Source organism: Gorilla gorilla, chromosome 3 (genome assembly GCF_029281585.2).
Source record: "Gorilla gorilla gorilla isolate KB3781 chromosome 3, NHGRI_mGorGor1-v2.1_pri, whole genome shotgun sequence".
NCBI classification, from domain to species: domain Eukaryota; kingdom Metazoa; phylum Chordata; class Mammalia; order Primates; family Hominidae; genus Gorilla; species Gorilla gorilla.
Genome location: NC_073227.2, coordinates 166,778,464 through 166,801,041, shown reverse-complemented (window position 1 = coordinate 166,801,041; position 22,578 = coordinate 166,778,464). Strand labels below are relative to the sequence as shown.

The 22,578-nt window shown below is 42.1% G+C and overlaps 2 protein-coding genes across 14 annotated transcripts in view; one reads left to right on the top strand and one right to left on the bottom strand.

Annotated features, from left to right (window-relative positions):
• ZNF827 (zinc finger protein 827) overlaps positions 1-8,843 on the top strand; it is a 181,184-nt gene extending 172,341 nt beyond the window's left edge. For 3 of the 11 annotated variants that reach the window (XM_019025581.4, XM_055385600.2, XM_063705588.1), the window contains exons 12-14: positions 741-932; positions 1,314-1,491; positions 4,877-8,843. In XM_019025581.4, the coding sequence (XP_018881126.1) occupies positions 741-932; positions 1,314-1,491; positions 4,877-5,696 (1,190 nt within the window). In that variant the 3' untranslated portion in view covers positions 5,697-8,843. Of the gene's footprint in view, positions 1-740; positions 933-1,313; positions 1,505-3,006; positions 3,074-3,352; positions 3,386-4,876 lie in introns of those variants that run through there. The other 8 variants (XR_008679353.2, XM_063705589.1, XM_063705590.1 and 5 more) reach the window with 8 other exon arrangements.
• The window catches only part of C3H4orf51 (chromosome 3 C4orf51 homolog), a 95,513-nt gene that overhangs the window by 14,385 nt on the left and 58,550 nt on the right, over positions 1-22,578 (bottom strand). The window contains exon 7 of one of the 3 annotated variants that reach the window (XM_055385609.2): positions 9,612-10,913. The exons of 1 other annotated variant lie outside the window; for it this stretch is intronic. The gene's annotated coding sequence lies outside the window, so the exon portion shown is untranslated. Of the gene's footprint in view, positions 1-9,611; positions 10,914-11,775; positions 12,264-22,578 lie in introns of those variants that run through there. One more of the 3 variants, XM_055385607.2, reaches the window with a different exon arrangement.

Sequence of the window (22,578 nt, the reverse complement as noted above, 5' to 3'; positions counted from 1 at the left end):
CTGATCAGTCATATGGCTCACCTCTTTTGTTTCCTGTCTCTCAGGGGCCACTTTTCTTCATTGCCTAACATCCAGTGATATGAAAACTAGCATTTGATATATTTTGTCTGATTTTTTTCAGTTGTTAGTAGTAATGGTAAACCCAGTCCCTGACACGCTCTCTTGAGTAGAAGCAGAAGTCTTCTGACACTAGATTTTAATGGCCTGCTGACTTGTTTGTATCTGGCTTTGAGGGAGAGGGTCCCGAGTACTGATGAAGAGCATGGACCCTGGAGTCAGACCAACTCAAACCTCTTCTCCACCACTTCCCAGACATATGATCTAGGCCAGATTAACCTTTCTGTGACTCCATTCCCTCATCATAAAATGGGGCTGATAACAATTGTGCCACATAGGATTTTTGAAAAAACAAAATGAGATAATTTAAAGTATAATACAGTTCCTGGAGCGTGGTAACATGTTTAGTATGTCTTAGCTATTACTGTCATTTTATTTTAATTCATGTAAGACCTTAATAAACACTTGTCAAATTAACGAATGCCTGCTCTTGGCCCCCAGTACCACAAAGGAGGTAGGTGCCTTAGGACCTGGGATCCACCAGCAGTGGGGGAGCTGGGGACATGAGCCTGTGCCCCCCAGAATGATGATGCATCCATGAGACTCAACTCGTCACCCTCAGTTGCTATAATTCTGAGGATTTTCATCTCATTAACAGACTGGGTTATTTGCTTATTTTTCAGGGGAAGACAGGAAGACCCCCAGCGAATCAAATAGCCCCTCTTCATCCTCCCTCTCAGCTCTGAGTGATTCAGCCAACAGCAAAGATGATTCAGATGGCTCCCAGAAAAACAAGGGCGGGAACAATCTGCTGGTCATCTCTGTCATGCCTGGGAGCCAGCCCTCACTGAACAGTGAGGAAAAGCCAGAGAAAGGTAAGGAGGAGGTGGGTGTGAGCCTGCTCAACCCTCCGCACCCAGGATGACCCATTCTTGAGAATAAGCCCTGCACAGGAGCGATGTCAAAAACTGATAATAGGCCCAGGATGCAGTATGCTGGGCCTCACCTAAAGTTTGTATTTCTTTTGGCTTAATTTGAATCCGAGTATGGGGTGGAAGGATGGGGAGGGTGACATTGATTCCGATGTTTGTACATTTAACTCATTTTAGCACAGAGATATGGGAAACAGTGCCTGGAAGGGTATAGCTTTCAGGCGTTGGAGGAGGCGGGAGGAAGTGGGGAGGAGCTTGGCTCCACTCCTGCCCTCCTCTCCCCGCTGCCCTGTGCACCTCTATACCCAGCTTCGGTCCTTGCAGGGTTCGAATGTGTTTTTTGCAACTTTGTCTGCAAGACGAAGAACATGTTTGAGCGTCATCTGCAGATACACCTCATCACCCGGATGTTTGAGTGTGATGTGTGCCACAAGTTCATGAAGACCCCCGAACAGCTGCTGGAGCATAAGAAATGCCACACTGTCCCCACCGGTGGGCTCAAGTAAGGAAAGCAAGTACAGAACCTTTTACTGCGTTGTTATTAAATACCCTTTCCCCTTCCCTACCCCGTCCCTTCCCGTGAAGGTTTTGGGAGTCATGGAGAAGGGGAGCTTGGTATGAGGGGAGTTAGTCAGGAACCCCTGCTGCCTTTAGCTGGATTGAATTAGACCTGTCCCCCTAGGGTGTCAACAGATGTCAGTAGGAGAATCCATTTTGCAAATATCCCGGGATTCAGGGCAAGAAAAAAGACACGTTGGAACAACCCAGCATGCAAGAATAGACTACACTGCTTGAGTTTTGTTCAGACTTGATTTTAACGGACTCAAGGCTTATTGTCCCCAAGCATAAATCATACTGTGACCGAGATTCACCTTCTCTGTTTTTCCGATGGCTTGCTACATATCCTTTAAGCATTGCAACCACCCCACCCTCCAAAACTGGACAGTTTGAACAGGCAGGAAGCAACATTTTTCATGCGACGATCATGTGCTTCATGATCCTCCTGCAAACATACTGATGTCTTCTTCCCAAGATCTAGACAACGAGCATCATCTTTAACCAGTATTTTCAAGAGGCCTTTTGGTCTCAAGTGAGACCAATCAACTAATATCAAACATACTGTGTGTCTGGCTTGATAATAGGTGCCAACAGGCACACACGAATAAAACACCATTTCCACCCTCAAGAAATGTATGTCCTAGTACTACCTCATCTGCACAGTGAAATCAGAGTCCCTCTTCACAAGGCACTTAGGGTCTGGTAAAGAGAAAGCAGCACAGGTAGGAGGACACAGAAAGACACAGTTTTCAAGGCATAATTACTAATTCTCAGCTAAACAATCATGTTGAATGAAAAATTACATTTTACTTAACACAAGGGGGAAAAAACCTTTTGTTTTAAAACATGTTCGTCATTGAAACGCACAACCTGCCAGAGAGGTGGCATGACTCCCCCAGATGGGTGAGGAAGGGAGAGATGGAAAAGACCCTGGGAGTGGAGTGTTGGGGTCAGTGCAGGCTGGGTCTCCCCAGGCCCCTGCCTCCTCAAAAACTCCCCCACATAGAAGAGTCAGGGAACAACAGGACCTCCGTTGAACTCCATTTCGTTTCACTCTTGGGGGAGGGGGAGGGGAGGGCAGAAGGGATTGGGGAGGGGTTGATTATAATTCAAGGAAACCAGTAGATGGGAAATGCCTAGGAAGAGCTTATTTGGGGATTTGATTTGGTTTGTTCCCACTGTCCCTTTATAAATATTTGTGTGCTCTCATTTTAAAAAGAGAAACACCAGAACCATGTTTTTCTGTGGTTGGACCAGTGCTCACTGCCCTTCCCAGTAGCCCAGTCACACCCATGAACATTGCAGCCCCTGCCAGTTGTGGCTTTGCCAGGTCGCCTTTCCTCAGGGACCTCCAAAGTCCCCAGCCTCTGAAGCCATTGGGGAGAATGCACAGTGAATTCTGATGCTTTTGCTGGTACAGACACTTCCCGTGCGGTGCTAACCGTCCCCTGTGTAATAGTTTATGTTCTAGGATGACCAAGTAGAAGAATACTTTGAAAAAATTGATAATGCCTTCTGGCTATACAGTGAGTCTTTGTTTTGTTTTGTTTTGTTTCCTTTGCCATATCAGAGAGTTAATTTGCCTGAGAGAGTGTCTTTAAGAAAATAACGGGAGCACGGAAAACCCTTAGCACTTTGCCTGAGCAGTGAAAGAAAGATTGAGCTGTGGGTCACAGAAATGTCCTTAAAATGAAACAGACTGCTGATGTCTAAATTGCTTTTCTGTGATGGAACTGCTTGTACTCTATATCCTGTTCATAATGCAGATCAAATAAGATTATACTATTATTTTTCTTTTGCCGTAGCTCAGGACAGTGGTGAGTTTCAGACTCCTCTAGGTAAGGCCCAGCTTGGCGTAGGGGTTGTGTGTGCACCTGACCTGGGAATGGGCTTTATATTTCTCTCGTGTGCACTCTTCTGTGAGCTGAGGTTCAAAGGCTAACGGCGAGCTTGGCGCTGAGGAGGCCGTGCACGGTGCACTTGGTTGTGTTGGGCTCTGCTGAACACCTCTCCAGACCCTCCGAGGACAGTCCACTCCTGAGCCCTGCCCTGCAGGAGCCAAGCAAGAGCTGAGGCAGCCACTTTTGCATCTGCATTCTTTGTGGAAAGAGAGCAAACACGCTACAGTTCTCATATAAGCCACTGACTCCAGCCTGGCAGCTTCTAAAAGAGAGGCTCAGCAGAGTTTGTTAACATGGCCTCACCACTCCTCGTGGCCCCTCTGGACAGCCAGGAGGGTTGGTGGTAGCGTAGCCTCACTGCAAAGGATGGAGAAACCGAGCCACAGAGAGGCCCAGGCTAGGGTGTCCAGCTCCAGCCTGACAAGGTGATGGAGCTGGGACCAGCATCCGCCCTTCCAGAATCTACCTAAATTGCCTGTAGAGACCACTCAAATAATGAACCAGTATGTCCTGAGTGCTTACCGTGTGCTAAGTACTCTACCAAGCACTGCAGAGAATGCAGAGGAAATGTAAGATATGGTCCTGCGCTCTGAGAATTTCCAATCCAGTTGGATTATTATCCTATCTCCAGCATAATCATGTATTAATAATGTCTTCGAGCTCCAGATAGCAGTTGTCTCCCTCCCTCCTCCCTTCCTCATTAGCAGATGGGCCGTTGGGTGGGCTTCCTTCTCCTCCCATGCCCCTGCCATAGTCCTCAGCTTCCTTTCCTGACAAAGAGCCAGTCCTGTAGGGAGATATGTTTTACGAGTACATAGATATGTACACATGCACACACTCACACAGAGAGACACACACAGGCCTTCTCATCCTAACAACCCCTTAATAAGCACGATTCTGACCCCTGTGACTTTCTGTTTGCTGGAGGTAGCGCTCCCCCTATAAGCTGTTCTTTAAAACCTCTTAGCCTTTCTGCGTGTGCTTGGTGTGGTGCATGAAAAGTCGATTCTTTGTGTTGCTCCCATCTAGAGGGGAGGTCAGGAGGTTTAGACCTCTGCGCTGTCTGGTCGGGAGTGGGGAGGGCTCTGAGGGGCCGGGCGGGGGCTGGAGGGGAGCACCAGCAAATTGATTCCTGGCACTTTCTCTGCTCCCCTTGGTGAGGGCTGGCCTTGCCTGTATCGGCCAAGAGACCCAGAATAGGCTGAGCGGACCTTGCCAGAGCTGCTTGTCAGCGGGGACTGCTCTGTCAGCAGGGAGAGCCAAAAAGGGCCGTTCCACCCCTGAGAGGCGGCAGGGCTGGGCTGGGCTGGGCAGGCCAGGCCTCAGACACTGGGGGGTGGTGTGAGGGAAGGCTGGTGAGGCGGGGAGAAGCGCGGCTGCCTCCGAACCTTCCCGGCTGAACCTCCCTTGCGTTGCTTTCCCCGGCAGGTGCCCATTCTGCATTTATTCCACCAACCGCCCCGCTGCCATGGAGTGCCACCTCAAGACCCACTACAAGATGGAGTACAAGTGCCGGATCTGCCAGACGGTGAAGGCCAACCAGCTGGAGCTGGAGACGCACACCCGGGAGCACCGCCTGGGCAACCACTACAAGTGCGACCAGTGCGGCTACCTGTCCAAGACCGCCAACAAGCTCATCGAGCACGTGCGCGTCCACACCGGGGAGCGGCCCTTCCACTGTGACCAGTGCAGCTACAGCTGCAAGCGCAAGGACAATCTCAACCTGCACAAGAAGCTGAAGCACGCCCCACGCCAGACCTTCAGCTGCGAAGAGTGCCTGTTCAAGACCACACATCCTTTCGTCTTCAGCCGCCACGTCAAGAAGCACCAGAGTGGGGACTGCCCCGAGGAGGACAAGAAGGGCCTGTGTCCAGCCCCCAAGGAACCGGCCGGCCCAGGGGCCCCGCTCCTGGTGGTCGGGAGCTCCCGGAATCTCCTGTCTCCCCTGTCAGTTATGTCTGCCTCCCAGGCTCTGCAGACCGTGGCCCTGTCGGCAGCCCACGGCAGCAGCTCAGAGCCCAACCTGGCACTCAAGGCTTTGGCCTTCAACGGCTCCCCTTTGCGCTTTGACAAGTACCGGAACTCAGATTTTGCCCATCTCATTCCCTTGACAATGTTATACCCCAAGAACCACTTGGATCTCACATTCCACCCTCCCCGACCTCAGACTGCGCCTCCCAGCATCCCCTCACCCAAACACTCCTTCCTCGCCTATCTCGGACTGAGAGAAAGAGCGGAGACTGTCTGAGGGCAGCCGTGTTCTGTACCAAAAACAAAGAGACAAAAGACAAAAAAAAAAAAAAAAAACCCACAAAACTTAAACACAACCCCAGCAGGTGTATGTTGCTGCAAAACCTACAGACCCCGATGGGTCTGGAACATGTGTACTGTATATCTTTAGTAAGGAATAGAGAATTGGCTCTGTGTGTATACCTATTGCATTGACCTGAAAGCTGCTTTATCCAGTCTTCAGAGAGGTGACCTACTGCATACTTCTACCTTCAGAGGCATGCCTCCCCAGCCACCCACTCCCACTCTCAGCCCTTCTCCGTACTTTTCTCTGAAAGGAATCTTGTCTTGTTAAACCCTAAAGAGAGTGTCCTTAATAGCAATCAGCACTTGTAAGCTTATATACTGGTGCATTTGGTTTTCTGTTGGGTGAGTGCGGTGTGTGGGTGTTTGTGGATTCTGAAAGAGAAAGCCGTGTGTCGTGTGCCATGACATTTCTATTGCACATTCTTTGTACTGGCTTCTTTAACAGCGATGAACGTTCTTTTCCCTCCTGGGTTGTTCATCCATGACAGTCTCTCCCTGTGCTCCTTCATCACCTTTCCCTCTCTCTTTGATGGCTACAGAGTGGTAGGGCCTGGTGCTTAGTCGATGAAGGAATGGTAGCCATCTACAGTGCTGCTGGAGATTTCTGCCAGAGTGCTGGAGACCTTGCGCTCAGATCTTCTCTGGTGATGAAGAGGTAAGGAATCAAGTGACTGATCTGGAAGAAATATCTCGCAGCACTGCAGCTAACATCACAGAACTTAAGTGTGTTTTGTGTGTGTGCCCACACATAGACAAATGTGTACGGTGCACACACACAGTGCATCATTTTTTAAGGGCAGATTATATATATATATATGATGTATTCAGTGGTTACCATTTGTTTGCAGGAAAAAGAAATGTATGAGTGAAAAAATTTATGGTTGATAAATCCAGCCAAGGAGATTAAAAGGGGTTTGGATAAATTCTGGGTATAAATGCTCAGACTAAAAAAAAGAAATGGCAGTTTTGCACAGTGCTATGGTCTTGCACTAGTTTTTGTTTCTCATCTGAAAAAAAAAAAAGTAAAATAAAAGGAAGAAAATGTACCTTTTTTATGGAATGAGTAGACTGTATGTTTGAAGATTTAGCCACAACCTCTTTGACATATAATGACGCAACAAAAAGGTGCTGTTTAGTCCTATGGTTCAGTTTATGCCCCTGACAAGTTTCCATTGTGTTTTGCTGATCTTCTGGCTAATCGCGGTATCCTCCATGTTATTAGTAATTCTGTATTCCATTTTGTTAACGCCTGGTAGATGTAACCTGCTAGGAGGCTAACTTTATACTTATTTAAAAGCTCTTATTTTGTGGTCATTAAAATGGCAATTTATGTGCAGCACTTTATTGCAGCAGGAAGCAGGTGTGGGTTGGTTGTAAAGCCCTTTGCTAATCTTAAAAAGTAATGGGTGATTTAAAAAGAAAAAAGGAAAAAAATCTTTGGCTGAATATGTTCATTGCTTGTATTTTTAAAACAACAGAATTTCCAGTATGAAACAGGCTGAAAGAGCAGGAAGAAGTGTTCTTTGTATAATAATGGGAAGTTTGGAATATAAACGTTTGTATATTATTTATCTATTGGAGAACTGGTGTACAGGAGGAACACTTTCTTACTGTGTTGCTGTTTTCCATCATGTGTTATCCTAAGAGTTGGGGTTTTTAAAAATCTGTTTCACCAGGGGAAAATAAAAGCATCCCTAATGTTCTTCCTCTAGTCAGTTTGCTTTGCTGAAAGCTCCCTGGAAATTAGTACAGTTCTACAGGAAGCCAGAAGACTGTACTGTCTGTCCACACCATGGTCTCCTCAGTCCCCTCCATGCCAGCCCCTCGTCCCCACACCTAGTAGGTGTGCTACACCTCCCTTTGCCAGTCATCCCGCCATGGATGGGGAGCCTACTTGGTGCCCTGGCAAACCTGTTTAAGGAGATGCCCACAGGGAGCGGGAAGCTCCCAAACCCTCAGTCGTTCTCCAGCAGAGACCTTTGCTCTTGGCCAGGTTTGAAACAATGTTCAACCTCGCCACGTCAATGTCTCAGTAAAAGACACTATAGATAGTTATGGACAATACACTCCAAGAATACTGGGCTTATGGGTGGGTTGGTTTTTTGTTGTGTTTTGTTTTGTTTTCAAGTCATGTCTTTATCCCCATATAATGGAGAATGTGCCACTTGGCTAATAATGTGTTTTCAAAACTACAAGTTCAGTGATGACAGGAAAGAGGGCTAAAGTAGTCCCACAGAGGCTGGTAGAAAAGGCGAATCACACTTAAGCACCAGCGGGTTAAAAACCTGAAAGGGTGGCCCTGACAATTCATACTATAGGTTTTACAGCATGCCACTTGTGCAATAGGAGGTCTAGGGTTGAAACTTTCAAGAACGAGAGAGGAGGTGAAGGAAGAAGACGTTTACTGCTCAAATGCCATGCATTTCACTGCTTGCCACTGAACTTGTATTTGAATGACTTAGTAACGCTTAATATAATTGGGCAACTTTTTTAGCACTTTGGAAAGAGTCATCAGTCTTTCTGGTAAATTATAAAAGTTTTCTGAGTGAGAAAAGGTGTGTTTGGAGTTTGTTTGACTTTTTATATTATTATTGTTATTAATAAAGAAAAAATCTACAGCATTTTTCAGACTCCACCCTAGAAAATATGTACCCCTGAATTTGGTTTGCAGTTTGATACTCAGGGAAGGATGTATTCCATAGATATCCTTTCCATATAAAACACTAACATCTTTGAGAAATTCACCTACCAACTAACTTCAATTGTTGTCACTATGCATTCTTCAATGAAAACTAGCTTATTTTTCCATATAGTAATGCAGTTAGGGTTCTCAGCACTTTCTTTCTTCTATCCTTTTTTTAACTCTTCATATTATGTTCAGATGATCATACTGTCAAGGTTTGTGTACATTACTGAAAATTTGTATTGTATAAAGCTTTTTGCATTACGAGGCTGTACAGGGTCATTTTGACAGTAACTGGTATATTCCTTTGCATCTTATGTTGCATTGCCAATTTCTAGTGTATCCAGTTTGAAAGTATAATATACTCTAATTAAAAAAAAAAAAAGGTTGGCTATACTCTTGTTTCTTTTTCTTTTTTGGTTTGCCATCCTTGACTGCTTGTTAGTCTCAGGGTTATGTCTTGCTTTGTTCTGTTTTTTACTTCTCTGTGTATTTTAATCAGATTTCAGAAGTGTCCACTCCTGGTTATAACTGTCACAAAATTCAAGTGTTGAACAGCGATGGTTATAATGCAAACTGTTATTATGTACATCATTAATGGCCATTAAGGTTGAGAGCATATCCATCATTCAGGACAGTGGCAGGCCAGCTCCTTCCTGAAATTACTTAGTGACATTTAAATGTGTTTGCCAGCCCTATCCTCTCCTGCTTAACATCATTTCATTGACCCCATAGCCAAAGGGGGGAAAACAGATGAATAATTCCATTTGTCTTAATGAAGTTGGGCAACTATGAGATTTTAATGAGTGGGAAAATGGTATGTTTTGCAAACTAAATAATAATCTATCCAAATGCAAGTAATAATAGTTCACCTTTCAAGGGAAGGTACCAGAGAAAGAAACTGAGACCAAAGACAGAGAGAGAAAGAAATGAAAAACACGCTAAGTTCAAACAATTTTTTAAAATCCATTTTGTTCTATCTATTTGAGACCTTTCCATGAATCTATGATGGTTGACAAAAATATATAAAGCAGCAGAAGAGACTGTTTTGCCTGGTTTGTAATTTGCATGCTTATAAATATAATGTCCTTTGCTTATTTCAAGCAATTGTGAACCACTTCACTCTAACATTTAAAAAGATCAAATTTACTTTTTTAAAAATGAGATAATGTAGGAGAAGCCACTTTGAAAATGGCCAGTCACTAATTAGACACTATTTTCTCTTTTATTTTTTCATCCAATAGCTATTTTTTAGGTGATTGAGTCAAATACGTTAATTTGATTCAAATACTAATTTTGTTTTGAGGTGGCTGGTGTTTATTGAAAATGTTAAAATAAGCCAGACTTCTTTGATTTTTGCTAGTGCTACAGGCAGATGTGGCTTCTCATTTTGTGTACACATTCTTTTTTCCTTAAACTCCACAGCTACCTTACATTTTCCCTGAAGTTGAGAATAGCCAGCAATACAAAGAAAATAATCATCAGTTTAGTAATCATTTCCCCAGAAATGGGCCTTCAGTGACTTTGAGAAATGGTCTAGAAACAGAACTGTTCATGACAGAACAGACCACATCCTCTCTCATCTTGAATTCTCTGGAAAACATGGTGTGTGGACCCCGGCATCTCCAAGCCAGTCCATGAGGCCTTTGTTTGAATTTTAATCCAAGCACAATTAGATATTTCTCCTACTGTCATGCTACATAAATATAGTTTAAGCTAAGACTCAAAGCCATGTTTTCTATAATGTGTCCACTGCTGATGGATTGTTTGGGGGCCACCAATGAACCATGCCTGACCATTTAACTGAGCTGCCGCACCAGTCACAGGAGAGCAAGGAGAAATAGCAAACCGTGGTGAGCACATATGTCCCCTTATCCACAGTCAGAAACACCACAGTAGAACCCCTGCCTGCCAAAGGTCATGTGGGGCTTGTGAACAATTTGAAGGGGAAGACACATCTCATTAGTCACCTCCATGCTTTCAGTCTGTGGGGACGAAGGAGAGCCAAGAGGTGCTTAGTGAGAGATGGAAGTGGGCAGCAGCTGAGTGATTTCATCAGTGCTTCCAGAAGACAGAGAATATAGAACTGGAACCCTTCCCAGCAGCAGCTTAGAACCTGTGAGCAAAATCACAAGATAAAAGGAGTCCCTTGGAGATTTAAGATTCATTCTAAGGAGCCATCTATCACAGATATTCAAGATACTCCAGCCAATATTCTTGCTTACATCATTCCCTCAGAATAGAAGAGTCCCACACAAAATGGGGTTTATTTTGGGAATAACTACAATTAACTAAGCAGGCAAATGCCTGTAAAACAGGCCCCAGGGTAAGTGAATGTGGTGACTCCCAGAAATTGGGGCACCCCGTTTTTCCCTGTACAACATCTGAAGGGTTATTTATTAATCAAGTCCTCTTCTTTATGAAGTAGTAGAGCTTCTGTTCATAATTCTTTCTTTGTAGTTGAATCTGTAAAACAGGAAAATTCAGATCCTGCTCACACTGATAGGAGGTGCAAAAGGGAAAAGAAAAACCAATTGCTATATCCCCCTGGAATTCCTTTCTCATACAGCTAAGTATTAGTTCATTAGTTCTTGGTTTTCAGTAGAATTATAAACCTGGAGCAGAGAATCTGCTTCAATTCACACTTCAAAATCATTTCCCCCTACACAATTCCTTATAGGTGGTTTTTTTACCCTGTATACTGAGAAAATTTGGATTACTTGGAGTCAGGCTACCTGAGTCACAAACCTGGCTCAGACACAAACTAGGGGTGTGATTAAGACATACCGTTAAGCATCTTATGAAAAGAGCCGCTGAACTAAATGATCTCTAAGGCCCCTTCCCACTCTAATATAACATATAATCAACTATGATTCTACAACTTGTTGTAAGCAAGAAAAAGTCAGCCTTTTGAAAGAGAGATGGTTGCAAGGCAGAATCCTTGTAAGGCAGTTACAGCAAAAATGGCACCTCAATATTTTCAAGTCACAACAGGCTCAGTGAAAGGAAAAGAATGACTAAAAAGATTTTTCTGCTGACTTCAAAGGTCGGGAGATCTAAAGTTTTTCTCTTCTTTTTTCTTTCTTGAAACAGAGTCTCAATTCTGTTTCCCGAGCTGGAGTACAGTGGCATGATCTCGGCTCACTGCAACCTCCACCTCCCAGGTTCAAGCAATTCTCCTGCCTCAGCCTCCCGAGTAGCTGGGATTACAGATGGATGCCACCATATCCAGCTAATTTTTATATTTTTTAGTAGAGATGCAGTTTCACCATGTTGGCCAGGCCAGTCTTGAACTCCTGACCTCAAGTGATACTCCTGCCTTGGCCTCCTAAAGTGCTGGGATTACAGGCGCGAGCCACTGCGCCCGGCTTAAAGTTTTCCTTGTCTGGTTAGAGCTAACTCTCCATGCTTGGATTGCCTGCAGTCGTCTTGAGGGTGGCTTAAACATATTTTACTGAACTGTTTGATCCGGTTCGATGAGTTAGGGGTTTGCCAGATGGATGGAGAGGCTTTGCCCTGCCCACTTTCATCTCTCCAACTCTGCTCCCTCCATTTCCCATCCCAATTGCTTCCAGCCTCCTCAAAGTCACCAGTGCCACTGTGACCACTGAGCTCTGACAACCACTTTTCATATGTTTTCTGTAGAAGAGTAAATGGTTTCTTATAGCAGGTATAATGAAACATTTTATTTAGTTTTAGCATAATGAAAGAATACACTAAATATTGAGGTGGCAAAGAAGCCCTGGGCAGGCAGCAAGAGCGACTTGGTGAAGCCAAGAGGAGGTCCTGTCAATGACGTCTGACCCGAGCTGGTTGCTACAACAAAAGGTAGAATAAGGTGAGTCTGTGAGATGGGGAACAAGTGGTATCCAATACAATGATCATATTTGGTGTGAATGTTGCCATGTCTTTAGCCTCCAGGTCAATGTTGGTTACCCATCCACCCTGCTGGGTTAACTCAGCGCACTTCCCCTCCACTCCTGGCCCCCTACTCTTGAGAAGGACTGATGGTCTTGGGCAGAGCCAAGGACAGCGTTGTGTCATGATGCTAAGAAATGGAGGAGTTGGCACATTAAGAGGCAGGCAAAGCCTTCTCATTCATGTAGCAGGGCCTTTTTAGAGTCCTCCCATATTGGGGGTGTGTTATTTCTCTGATGGGATGTAGCTCTTCTAGGACTTTTTAGGGAGAAGCCACTGGAGAGGGTTGTGCACTGCCTTCCACCATAGCCTCTTTGACCTAGGAAAGCCATATGAGAGCCAAAACAGGGCTGATAGGGACAAGTTACCACCCAGGCCTCTGCAGGCAGCCTCAAGCCCAAGCAAAAGGCATCCCAGTGGCTCTCTTAGGTTCAAACTCACCATGAAAGGGGTTGTGAGCCATACTCCAACTAGGAATAAAAAGATTACATTTGTCTGACATCTTCTCTGTGCATATAACTCCCCCAGGAATATGGGGCTGGACAAGGAGTAGCTGCACTCATAACAGATAATTGAAAATTAAAATATTCAGTATAGGGGTTTTCTCTGTTTCTTCCCATCTTTGACACACAACTAGCAGTTGTATTATTAATGGAAGATTGGGATAAAGATGGACTGATGGATAGGATGGCCACATGGATACGTAGAATGTATATATAAAGAATGCATAGGTACATACATAATAAAGATAGAAACATAATAAATATGTATGTGTGGGACCACCCAGAAGGAAGGTCATCAATTTTATTATTCTAGGATTCATATTAAAAGACAAGATTTTTCAAGGGTGGAGCAAGCTGGTCGAATAGAAGCATTCACCAATCGTCCTCTTTTTCCCCCACCAGAAACACCAAATTTAACAACTACACACACACACACACACACACACACACACACAACCTTCATAAAGACCAAAAATCAGGTGAGCAATCACAGCACCTGGTTTTAACTTCATATTACTGAAACAGGCACTGAAGAGGGTAGAAAAGACAGTCTTAAATTGCCAAGACCATCCCTCCCCCAGCCCCCAGCAGTGGCCACGTGGCACGCAGGATCTGTGTACTTGGGGGAGGGAGAGCACAGCGATTGTGGGACCCTGCACTGACCTCAGTGCTGCCTTGTTACAGTGGAAAACAAAACTAGGCTGAACTCAACAGATGCCCACTCATGCTGGCAGCATTTAGAACAGCCCTAGCCAGAGGGGAATTGCCTATCCAAGTGGTCGGAACTTGAGTTCAGGCAAGACCCACCATTGTGGGTTAAAGTGCTCAGAAATCCTAAATAAACTAAAAAGGCCGCTTAGGCCACAAGAATGGCAAGTCTTAGTGCTGTGCTGGACTTGAAACCAGTGAACTTAGAGGGTATACGACCTACTGAGACACCAGCCAGGGCAGCTAAGGGAGTGCCCGTGCCACCCCTCCACCAACCCCAGGCAGTACAGCTTACAGCTCCAAAATGGACCACTTCCTTCCATTTGAGCAGAGAAAAGGGAAGAGAAACAAGCGCTTTGTCTTGTAACTTGGATAACAGTTCAGCCACAGTAGCACAGGGCACTGGGCAGTCATAAGACGCCGATTCCAGGCCCTAGCTCACGGACGTTTCTAGACACATCCTGGGCCAGAAAGAAATTGCTGCCTTGAAGAGAAGGAGCCACTCCTGGCAACATTCATCACCTGCTGACTAAAGATCCCTTGGGTTCTGCATAACCAGCAGCGATACCCAGATAGTATATCAAGAACTTTGGGTGAGACTGAGATTTGCTGGCTTCAGATAAGACCCAGAACATTCTGAGCTGTGGTGCCTACTGTGAGAGATTCCTTCTGATTGAGATAAGCAGAGGGAAAAATAAAGGGGACTTTGTCTTGAACCTTAGGTACCAGCTTGACCACAGTGGGGTAGAGCACCAAGCAGGCTCTTGAGGTTCCTGATTCCAGACATTGGCTCATGGACAGCATTTCTGGACCTGCCCTGGGCCAAAGGGGAGCCCACTGCCCTGACAGGTGAGTCCCAGGCCAGGCAGCATTCACCACAAGTTGACTGAAGAGCCCTTGGGCCTTAAGGGAACATCAGCAGTCACCTGGCGGTACCCACCATATTGTGGGCACGTGGTGGTAGTGGTGGCTATGGGGAGAGGCACCCCTGCCTGTGCAAAGGGAAAGGAAAAGTGGGAAGGACTTTGTCTTGTGGCTTGAGCACCAGCTTAGCCACAGTAGAAGAGAGCATGAGGCAGATTTCTAAAGTTTTTGACTCCAGGCCCTGACTCCTGAAGAGCATCTCTGGGCCTGCCTGGGTCCTGGGGGAACTCACTGACCTGAAAGGAAGGACATAAGCCTGGCTAGCTTCACTTGATGATCGTACAGCCCTAGGGCCCTGAGCAAACGTAAGTACATAAGTAGAGCCAGGCAGTAGTTACAGTAGGCCTTTGGCAAGACCCAGTGCTGTGCTGGCTTCAGGTCTGACCCACTGTAGTCCCAGTGGTAGTGCGATGGGTTGCTTATGTCACTCTATCCCCAGTTCCAGGCAGCTCAGAACACACACAGAGACTCTGTTTGGGAGAAAGTAAGGGAAGAAGACAAAAGTATTTACCTGGTAATCCAGAGAATTCTTCTGGATCTTATCCAAGATCACCAAGGCGGTACCTCTACCACCTGCAAGAACCATAGCATTATTGGGCTGGAGGTGTCCCGTAATGCAGATACAAATTAGATCACAACACTCAAGTCCCTTCGAAGAATTGGAAAGCCTTTCCAAGAAGGATAGGTACAAACAAGCCCAGACTACAAAGACTAAAATAAATACCTAACTCTTCAATGCCTAGACATTGTTGAACATCCGCAAGCATCAAGATCATCCAGGAAAACATGACCGCACCAAATGAACCAAGTAAGGCACTAAGATCAATCCTGGAGCAACAGAGATAAGTGACCTTGAAGGCAAAGAATTCAAAATAGTTGTTTTGAGGAAACTCAGAGAAATTCAAGATAACACAGAGAAGGAAATCAGAATTCTGTCAGACAAATTTAGCAAAGATGGAAATAAAAAGAATCAAGCAGAAATTCTGGAGCTGAAAAATGTGATTGACATACTAAAGAATGCAACGGAATCTCTTAACAGCAGAATTGATCAAGCAGAAAGAATTGTTGACTTTGAAGACAGGGTATTTGAAAATACATAGTCAGAGGAGACAAAATAAAAAAGAATTAAAAAGAATTAAACATTCCTACAAGATCTAGAAAAAAAGCCTCACAAGGGCAAATCTAAGAGTTGTTGGCCTTAAAGAAGAAGTAGAGAAATAGATAGGGGTAGAAAGTTTATTCAAAGGGAAAATAACACAGAACTTCCCAAACCTAGAGAAAGATACCAACATTCAAGTACAAGAAGGTTATAGAACACCAAGTAAACTTAATCCAAAGAAGACTACCTCAAAGCATTTAATAATCAAACTCCCAAAGGTCAAAGATAAAGAATGGATCCTAAAAGCAGCAAGAGAAAAGAAACAAGTAACATACAATGGAGCTCCAATATGTTTGGCAGCAGACTTTTCAGTGGAAACCTTACAGCCCAAGAGAAAGTGGCATGACATATTTAAAGAGCTAAAGGAAAAAAAAAAAAAAAAAAAACTTTTACCCTAGGATAGTGTATCTGGTGAAAATATCCTTCAAACATGAAGGAGAAATAAAGATTTTTCCCAGAAAAAAGCTGAGGGACTTTATCAACAATGGAACTGTCCTACAAGAAATGCTAAAGGGAGTTCTTTAATCAGGAAAAAAAGGATGTTAATGAGCAATAAAAAAAATCATCTGAAGGTACAAAACTCACTGGTAACGTAAATACACAGAAAAAAACAGCATATTATAACTCTGTAACTGATATGTAAACTATTCTCATATTAAATAGACTAAAAGATGAACCAATTAAAAATAATAACTACAACAACTTTTCAAGACATAGATAATATAGAAGATAAATAGAAACAACAAAAAGTTGTTGGGAGATGAAGTTAAAGTGTAGAGTTTTTATTAGTTTTCTGTTTGCTTGTTTGATTTTTTAGGCTAACAGTGTTAAGTTGTTACCAGTTTAAAATAATGGGTGATGGACGGGCACGGTGGCTTATGCCTGTAATCCCAGCACTTTGGGAGGCCGAGGCGGGCAGATCATGAGGTCAGGAGATCAAGACCATCCTGGCTAACACAGTGAAACCCCGTCTCTACTAAAAATAACAAAAAATTAGCTGGGTGTGGTGGTAGACACCTGTAGTCCCAGCTACTCAGGAGGCTGAGGCAGGAGAATGGTGTGAACCCGGGAGTTGGAGGTTGCAGTGAGCGAGATTGCACCACTGCACTCCAGCCTGGGCAACAGAGTGAGACTCTGTCTCAAAAAAATAAAAATAAAAAAATGGGCGATAAAATAATATTTACAAATCTCATGGTAACTTCAAACTAAAAAACATACAACAGATACACAAAAAATAAAAAGTAAGAAACTAAATCATACCACCAGTGAAAAATCACCTTCACTAAAACGAAGACAGGAATGAAAAAAAAAGAAGGAAGACCACAAAACAACCAGAAAACAAACAACAAAATGACAGGAATAAATCCTCACTTATCTATAATAACACTGAATGTAAATAGACTAAGCTTTCCTATTAAAAGACATAGAGCGGCTGAATAGATTTTAAAACAGACAAATGAAAAAACAAGACCCAATGATCTGTTGCCTGCAAGAAATACACTTCACCTATAAAGACAAGCATAGACTGAAAATAAAGGGTGGAAAAAGATATTTCATGCTAATGAAAACCAAAAAAGAGCAGTAGTTATAATTATATCAGACAAAATAGTTTTCAAAAATTATAAGAAGAGACAAAGAGGGTCACTATATAATGATAAAGGGGTCAATTCAGCAAGAGGATATAACAATTTGAAATATATATACATATATATATATATACACACACACACATTGGAGCATCCAGGTATATAATGCAAATATTATTAGAGGTAAAGAGAGACATCGACCCCAATACAATAATAGCTGGAGACTTCAACATCCCACCTTCAGCGTTGGACATATCTTCCAGACAGAAAATTAACAACTAAACATTGAACTTAATCTGCACTATTGACCAAATGGACCTAATCGATATTTATAGAACATTATATCCAATGGCTATAGAAAACACATTCTTCTCCTCAGTACATGAATCATTCTAAAGGATAGACCATATGTTAGTTCACGAAACAAACACATATAAATTTAAATAAAATCAAGCATCTCCTCTAACCACATTGGAATAAAACTAGAAATCAATAACAAGGAATTTTGGAAACTATACAAATACATAGAAATCAAACAATATGTTTCTGAATGGTCGGTGCGTCAATGAAGAAATTAAGAAGAACGTTGAAAAATGTCTTGCAACAAATGATAATTGGAACACATCATACCAAAACCTATGGGATACAGCAAAAGCAGGGAAGTTTATAACTACAAGTGCCTGCATCAAAAAAGAAGAAAAACTTCAAGTAAATAACCAAATGATGTATATTAAAGAACTACAAAAGCAAGAGCAAACTAAACCCAAAATTTGAAGAAGAAAAGAAATAATAAGGATTAGAGCAGAAATACATGAAATTGAAATGAAGAAAACAATACAAAAGATCAATGAAATTAAAAGTTGGTTTTCTGAAAAGCTAAACAAATTTGACAAACCTTTAACCAGACTAGCTAAGAAAAAAAAGAGAGGTGATCCAAATAAATAAAAGCAGAGATGAAAAAGGAAACATTACTACTAATACTGCAGAAATTCAAAGGATCATTAGTTGCTATTATGAGCAACTAGATACCCGTAAATTGGAAAATCCAGAAGAAATGGATAAAGTTCTAGACGCATACAACCTATCAAGATTGAACCATGTAGAAACCCAATTACTTGAACCAATAACTTGAATGTTATTTGACTAGTAACATGTAACGAGATCAAAGTGGTAATAAAAAGTCCCACAGCAAAGAAAAGCCTGAGACATGATGGCTTCACTGCTGAATTCTACCAAACATTTAAGAAGTAATACCAATCCTACTCAAACTATTCTGAAACAGAGAGAAGGGGATACTTCTAAATTCATTCTAAGAGGTCAGTATTACACTGATACCAAAACCAGACAAAGGCATGAAAGAAAGAAAAACAAGAAAGAAGGAGGGAGGGAGGGTGGCAAGGAAGGAAGGAGGGAAGGAAGCAAAAGAAAAAGAGAGAGGAAGGAAGGAAGGAAAAGAAAAAGAGAAAGAGAGAGAGGAAGGAAGGAAGGAAAGAAGGAAGGAAGGGAGGGAGGGAGGGAGGGAAAGAAGGGGGGAGGAAGGGGGACTAAAGATCAATGTCACTGATATTGATGAAAAAATCTTCAACAAAATACTAGCAAACTGAATTTAACGACACATTAAAAGGATTATTCATCATTACCAAGTGGGATTTATCTCAGGAATGTAAATGTGGCTCAACATATGCAAATCAATCAATGTAATATATCATATCAACAGAATAGAAGACAAAAACCATATGATCATTTTGATTAATGCGGAAAAAGCATTGTTAAAATTCAACATCACTTCATGATAAAAAAAAAAAAAAACCCTCAAAAAACTGGGCACAGAAGGAATACTCCTCAACATAATTAGAGCCACATATGACAGATCCACAGCTAGTATCATACTGAATGGGGAAAAACTGAAAGCTTTTCCTCTAAGATATGGAACACAACAAAGATGCCTACTTTCACCACTGTTATTCAACATAGTACTGGAAGCCATAGCTAGAGCAATCAGACAAGAGAAAGACAGGGCATCCAAATTGGAAAGAAAGAAGTTAAATTATCCTTGTTTGCAGATGATAGGACCTTATATTTTAAAAAACCTAGACTCCACCAAAAAACTATTAGAACTGATAAATTCAGTAAAGCTGCAGAATACAAAATCAACGTACAAAAATCAGTAGCATTTCTATATGCCAACAGCAAACAGTCTGAAAAAGAAATTTAAAAAGGGATCCCATTTACAATAGCTACAAATAAAATGATACCTAGAAATTAATCAAAGAAGTGAAAGATCTCTACAATAAAAATTATAAAACCTTAATGCAAGAAATTGAAGAGGACACAAAAAAGAAAGATATTCCATGTTTGTGGATTGCAAGAATCAATATTGTTAAAATGTCCATACTACCCACAGCAATGTACAGATTCAATGCAATCTTTACCAAAATACCAACAGCACTCTTCAAAGAAATAGAAAAAAAAATTCTAAAGTGTATATAGAACCACAAAAGACCCAGAATAGCCAAAGCTATCCTGAACAATGAAAACAAAACTAGAGGAATTACGTGATGTGACTTCAAATTACACTACATGGCTGTAGTAACCAAAACAGCATGGTACTGGCATAAAAACAGACCTGCAGACCAATGGAACAAAATAGAGAACCCAGAAACACGTCCAGGCATCTACAGTGATCTCATTTTGACAAAGGTGCCAAGAACATACCTTGGAGGGAAGATGGTCTCTTCAATAAATGGCACTGGGAAAACTAGATATCCATATGCAGAAGAATAAAACTAGACCCTTATTTCTCACTATATACAAAAATCAAATAAAAATGGTTTAAAGACTAGTATCTAAGATCTCAAAATATGAAACTAAAAGAAAACATTGGGAAAACTCTCCAAGACACTGGAGCGGGCAAAGATTTCTTGAGTTATACCCCACAAGCACAGGCAACTAAAACAAATATGGGCAAATGGGATCACATCAAGTTAAAAGCTTCTCCACACCAAAGGAAACAAACAAAGTGAAGAGATGACCCACAGAATGGGAGAAAACATTTGCAAACTACCCATCTGACAAGGGATTAGTAATCAGAATATATAAGGAGTTCAAACAACTCTATAGAAAAAAATTTCTAATAATCTGATTTTAAAATGGGCAAAAGATTTGAAGACATATTTCTCGAAAGAAGACATACAAATGGCAAACAGGTTTATGAAAAGGTGATCATTGATCATCAGAGAAATGCAAACCAAAACTACAATGAGATATCAACTCGCCGAAGTTAAAATGGCTTTTATCCAAAAGACAGGCAATAACAAATGCTGGTGAGGATGCAGAGAAAAGGGAACCCTAGTACACTGTTGGTGGGAATGTAAATTAGTACAACCACTATGGAGAAGAGTTTGGAGGTTCCTCAAAAAACTAAAAATACAGCCACCATATGATCCAGCAATTTCACTGCTAGGGATATACCCAAAGGAAAAGAAATCAGTATATTGAAGAGGTATCAGCACTTCCATATTTCTTGCACCACTGTTCACAGTAGCCAAGATTTGGAAGCAATCTAAGTGTCCACCAACGATGAAAGGATAAAGAAAATGTGGTAGATACACACAGTGGAGTACTATTCAGCTACAAAGAAGAATGAGATCCAATCATTTGCAACAGCATAGATGGAACTGGAGATTGTTATGTTAAGTGAAATAAGCTGGACACAGAAAGACAAATTTGACATGTTCTTACATATTTGTGGGATCTAAAAGTTAAAACAATTGAACTCATGGGGAGATGAAGAGTAGAAGAATGATTACCAGAGTCTGGGAAGGGTTCTAGGGGGTTAGGGGGAAGTGGGAATGGCTAATGGGTACCAAAAAAAAAAAAAAAAAAAAAAAAAGAATGAATGAATAAGACCTAGTATTTGATACCACAACAGTGTGTCTTATAGTAAATGATAATCTAATTGTACATTTTATAATAACTAAAAGAGAATAATTGGATTGTTTGTAACACAAAGGATACATGCTTGGGTGATGGATACCCCATTTACCCTGATGTGATTGTTATGCATTGCATGCTGCATCAAATTATCTCATCTACCCCATAAGTATATATACCTACTATGTACCCATTAAAATAATTTTTAAAGACAAAATTTTTCATTTTTTCTTTGTTCTATTTAATATAAAAACTGATGAAAATTTTTGAAAAGAAAAACTAAGGGTCAAAGATATCTTATTAATCAGAATGAATACCTCCTTGCCCACCTTTTCTACAATTAAATAAATGGGCATAGCAATAGATTATCACCATAGATCATCACCATACTATTAGTCAAGGTCCCAACTCTTTTTTTTTTTTTTTTTTTTTTGAGACAGAGTTTCGCTCTGTTGCCCAGGCTGGAGTACAGTGGCGCTATCTTGGCTCACTGCAAGCTCCGCCCACTGGGTTCACGCCATTCTCTTGCCTCAGCCTCCCGAGTAGCTGGGAATACAGGCACCTGCTACTACACCTGGCTAATTTTTTGTAGAATTACTAATTTTTTTTTTGTAGAATTGCTAATTTTTTGTAGAGACGGGGTTTCACCGTGTTAGCCAGGATGGTCTCGATCTCCTGACCTCGTGATCCACCCGCCTTGGCCTCCCAGAGTGCTGGGATTAGAGGCGTGAGCCACCGTGCCCAGCCAAGGTCCCATCTCTTTATGGTATCAGACAATAGACATAGTAGCAGCAATAGTGAAATATTCAAGAGTTGGGGTTACAATTAAATGGGCAGAGTAATAATTTCCTGCTGAAGGACTTTACAATTTGGTTTATCCGCCTGTGGATAAGAAGCTAAATGTGTACACGAATGATTTTGTATCACAGGATCCTTTGTTTAAATATAAGCCCTTCACATTACCCATAATCCATTGCCACCCTCATCATTATTCCCTATCCCTTTTCTGCAGAGCCCAAAGTTTCCATCCCAGTTGAACATATTCTAAAGCAAGTCCCAGCCTACCTTACCAACCATTTCTCCCCTCAAGATTCCCCCTCCACGCTGACCATGATCAATGTCTCCCTCTCTTTTTCATTTATTATTTAATGAGCAACAAATATATGGAAAATCGTGTGTTGGCAGCTGATAAGGAATGGAAATAAATAAGATACATTTCCCAGCTTTAAGGAGTTTACCAACCAATAGAAGAAATGCGTGTTTGAGCATATGCATTATAATACAAGGAAAAATACACATAAATTGCTGTGAAAATATTGAATAAAGAATGACAGATTCTAACTGTGGTGGGAGGAGGCATTATGGAGGATGTAGCATGCAAGCTGCAATCTAAAGAATGA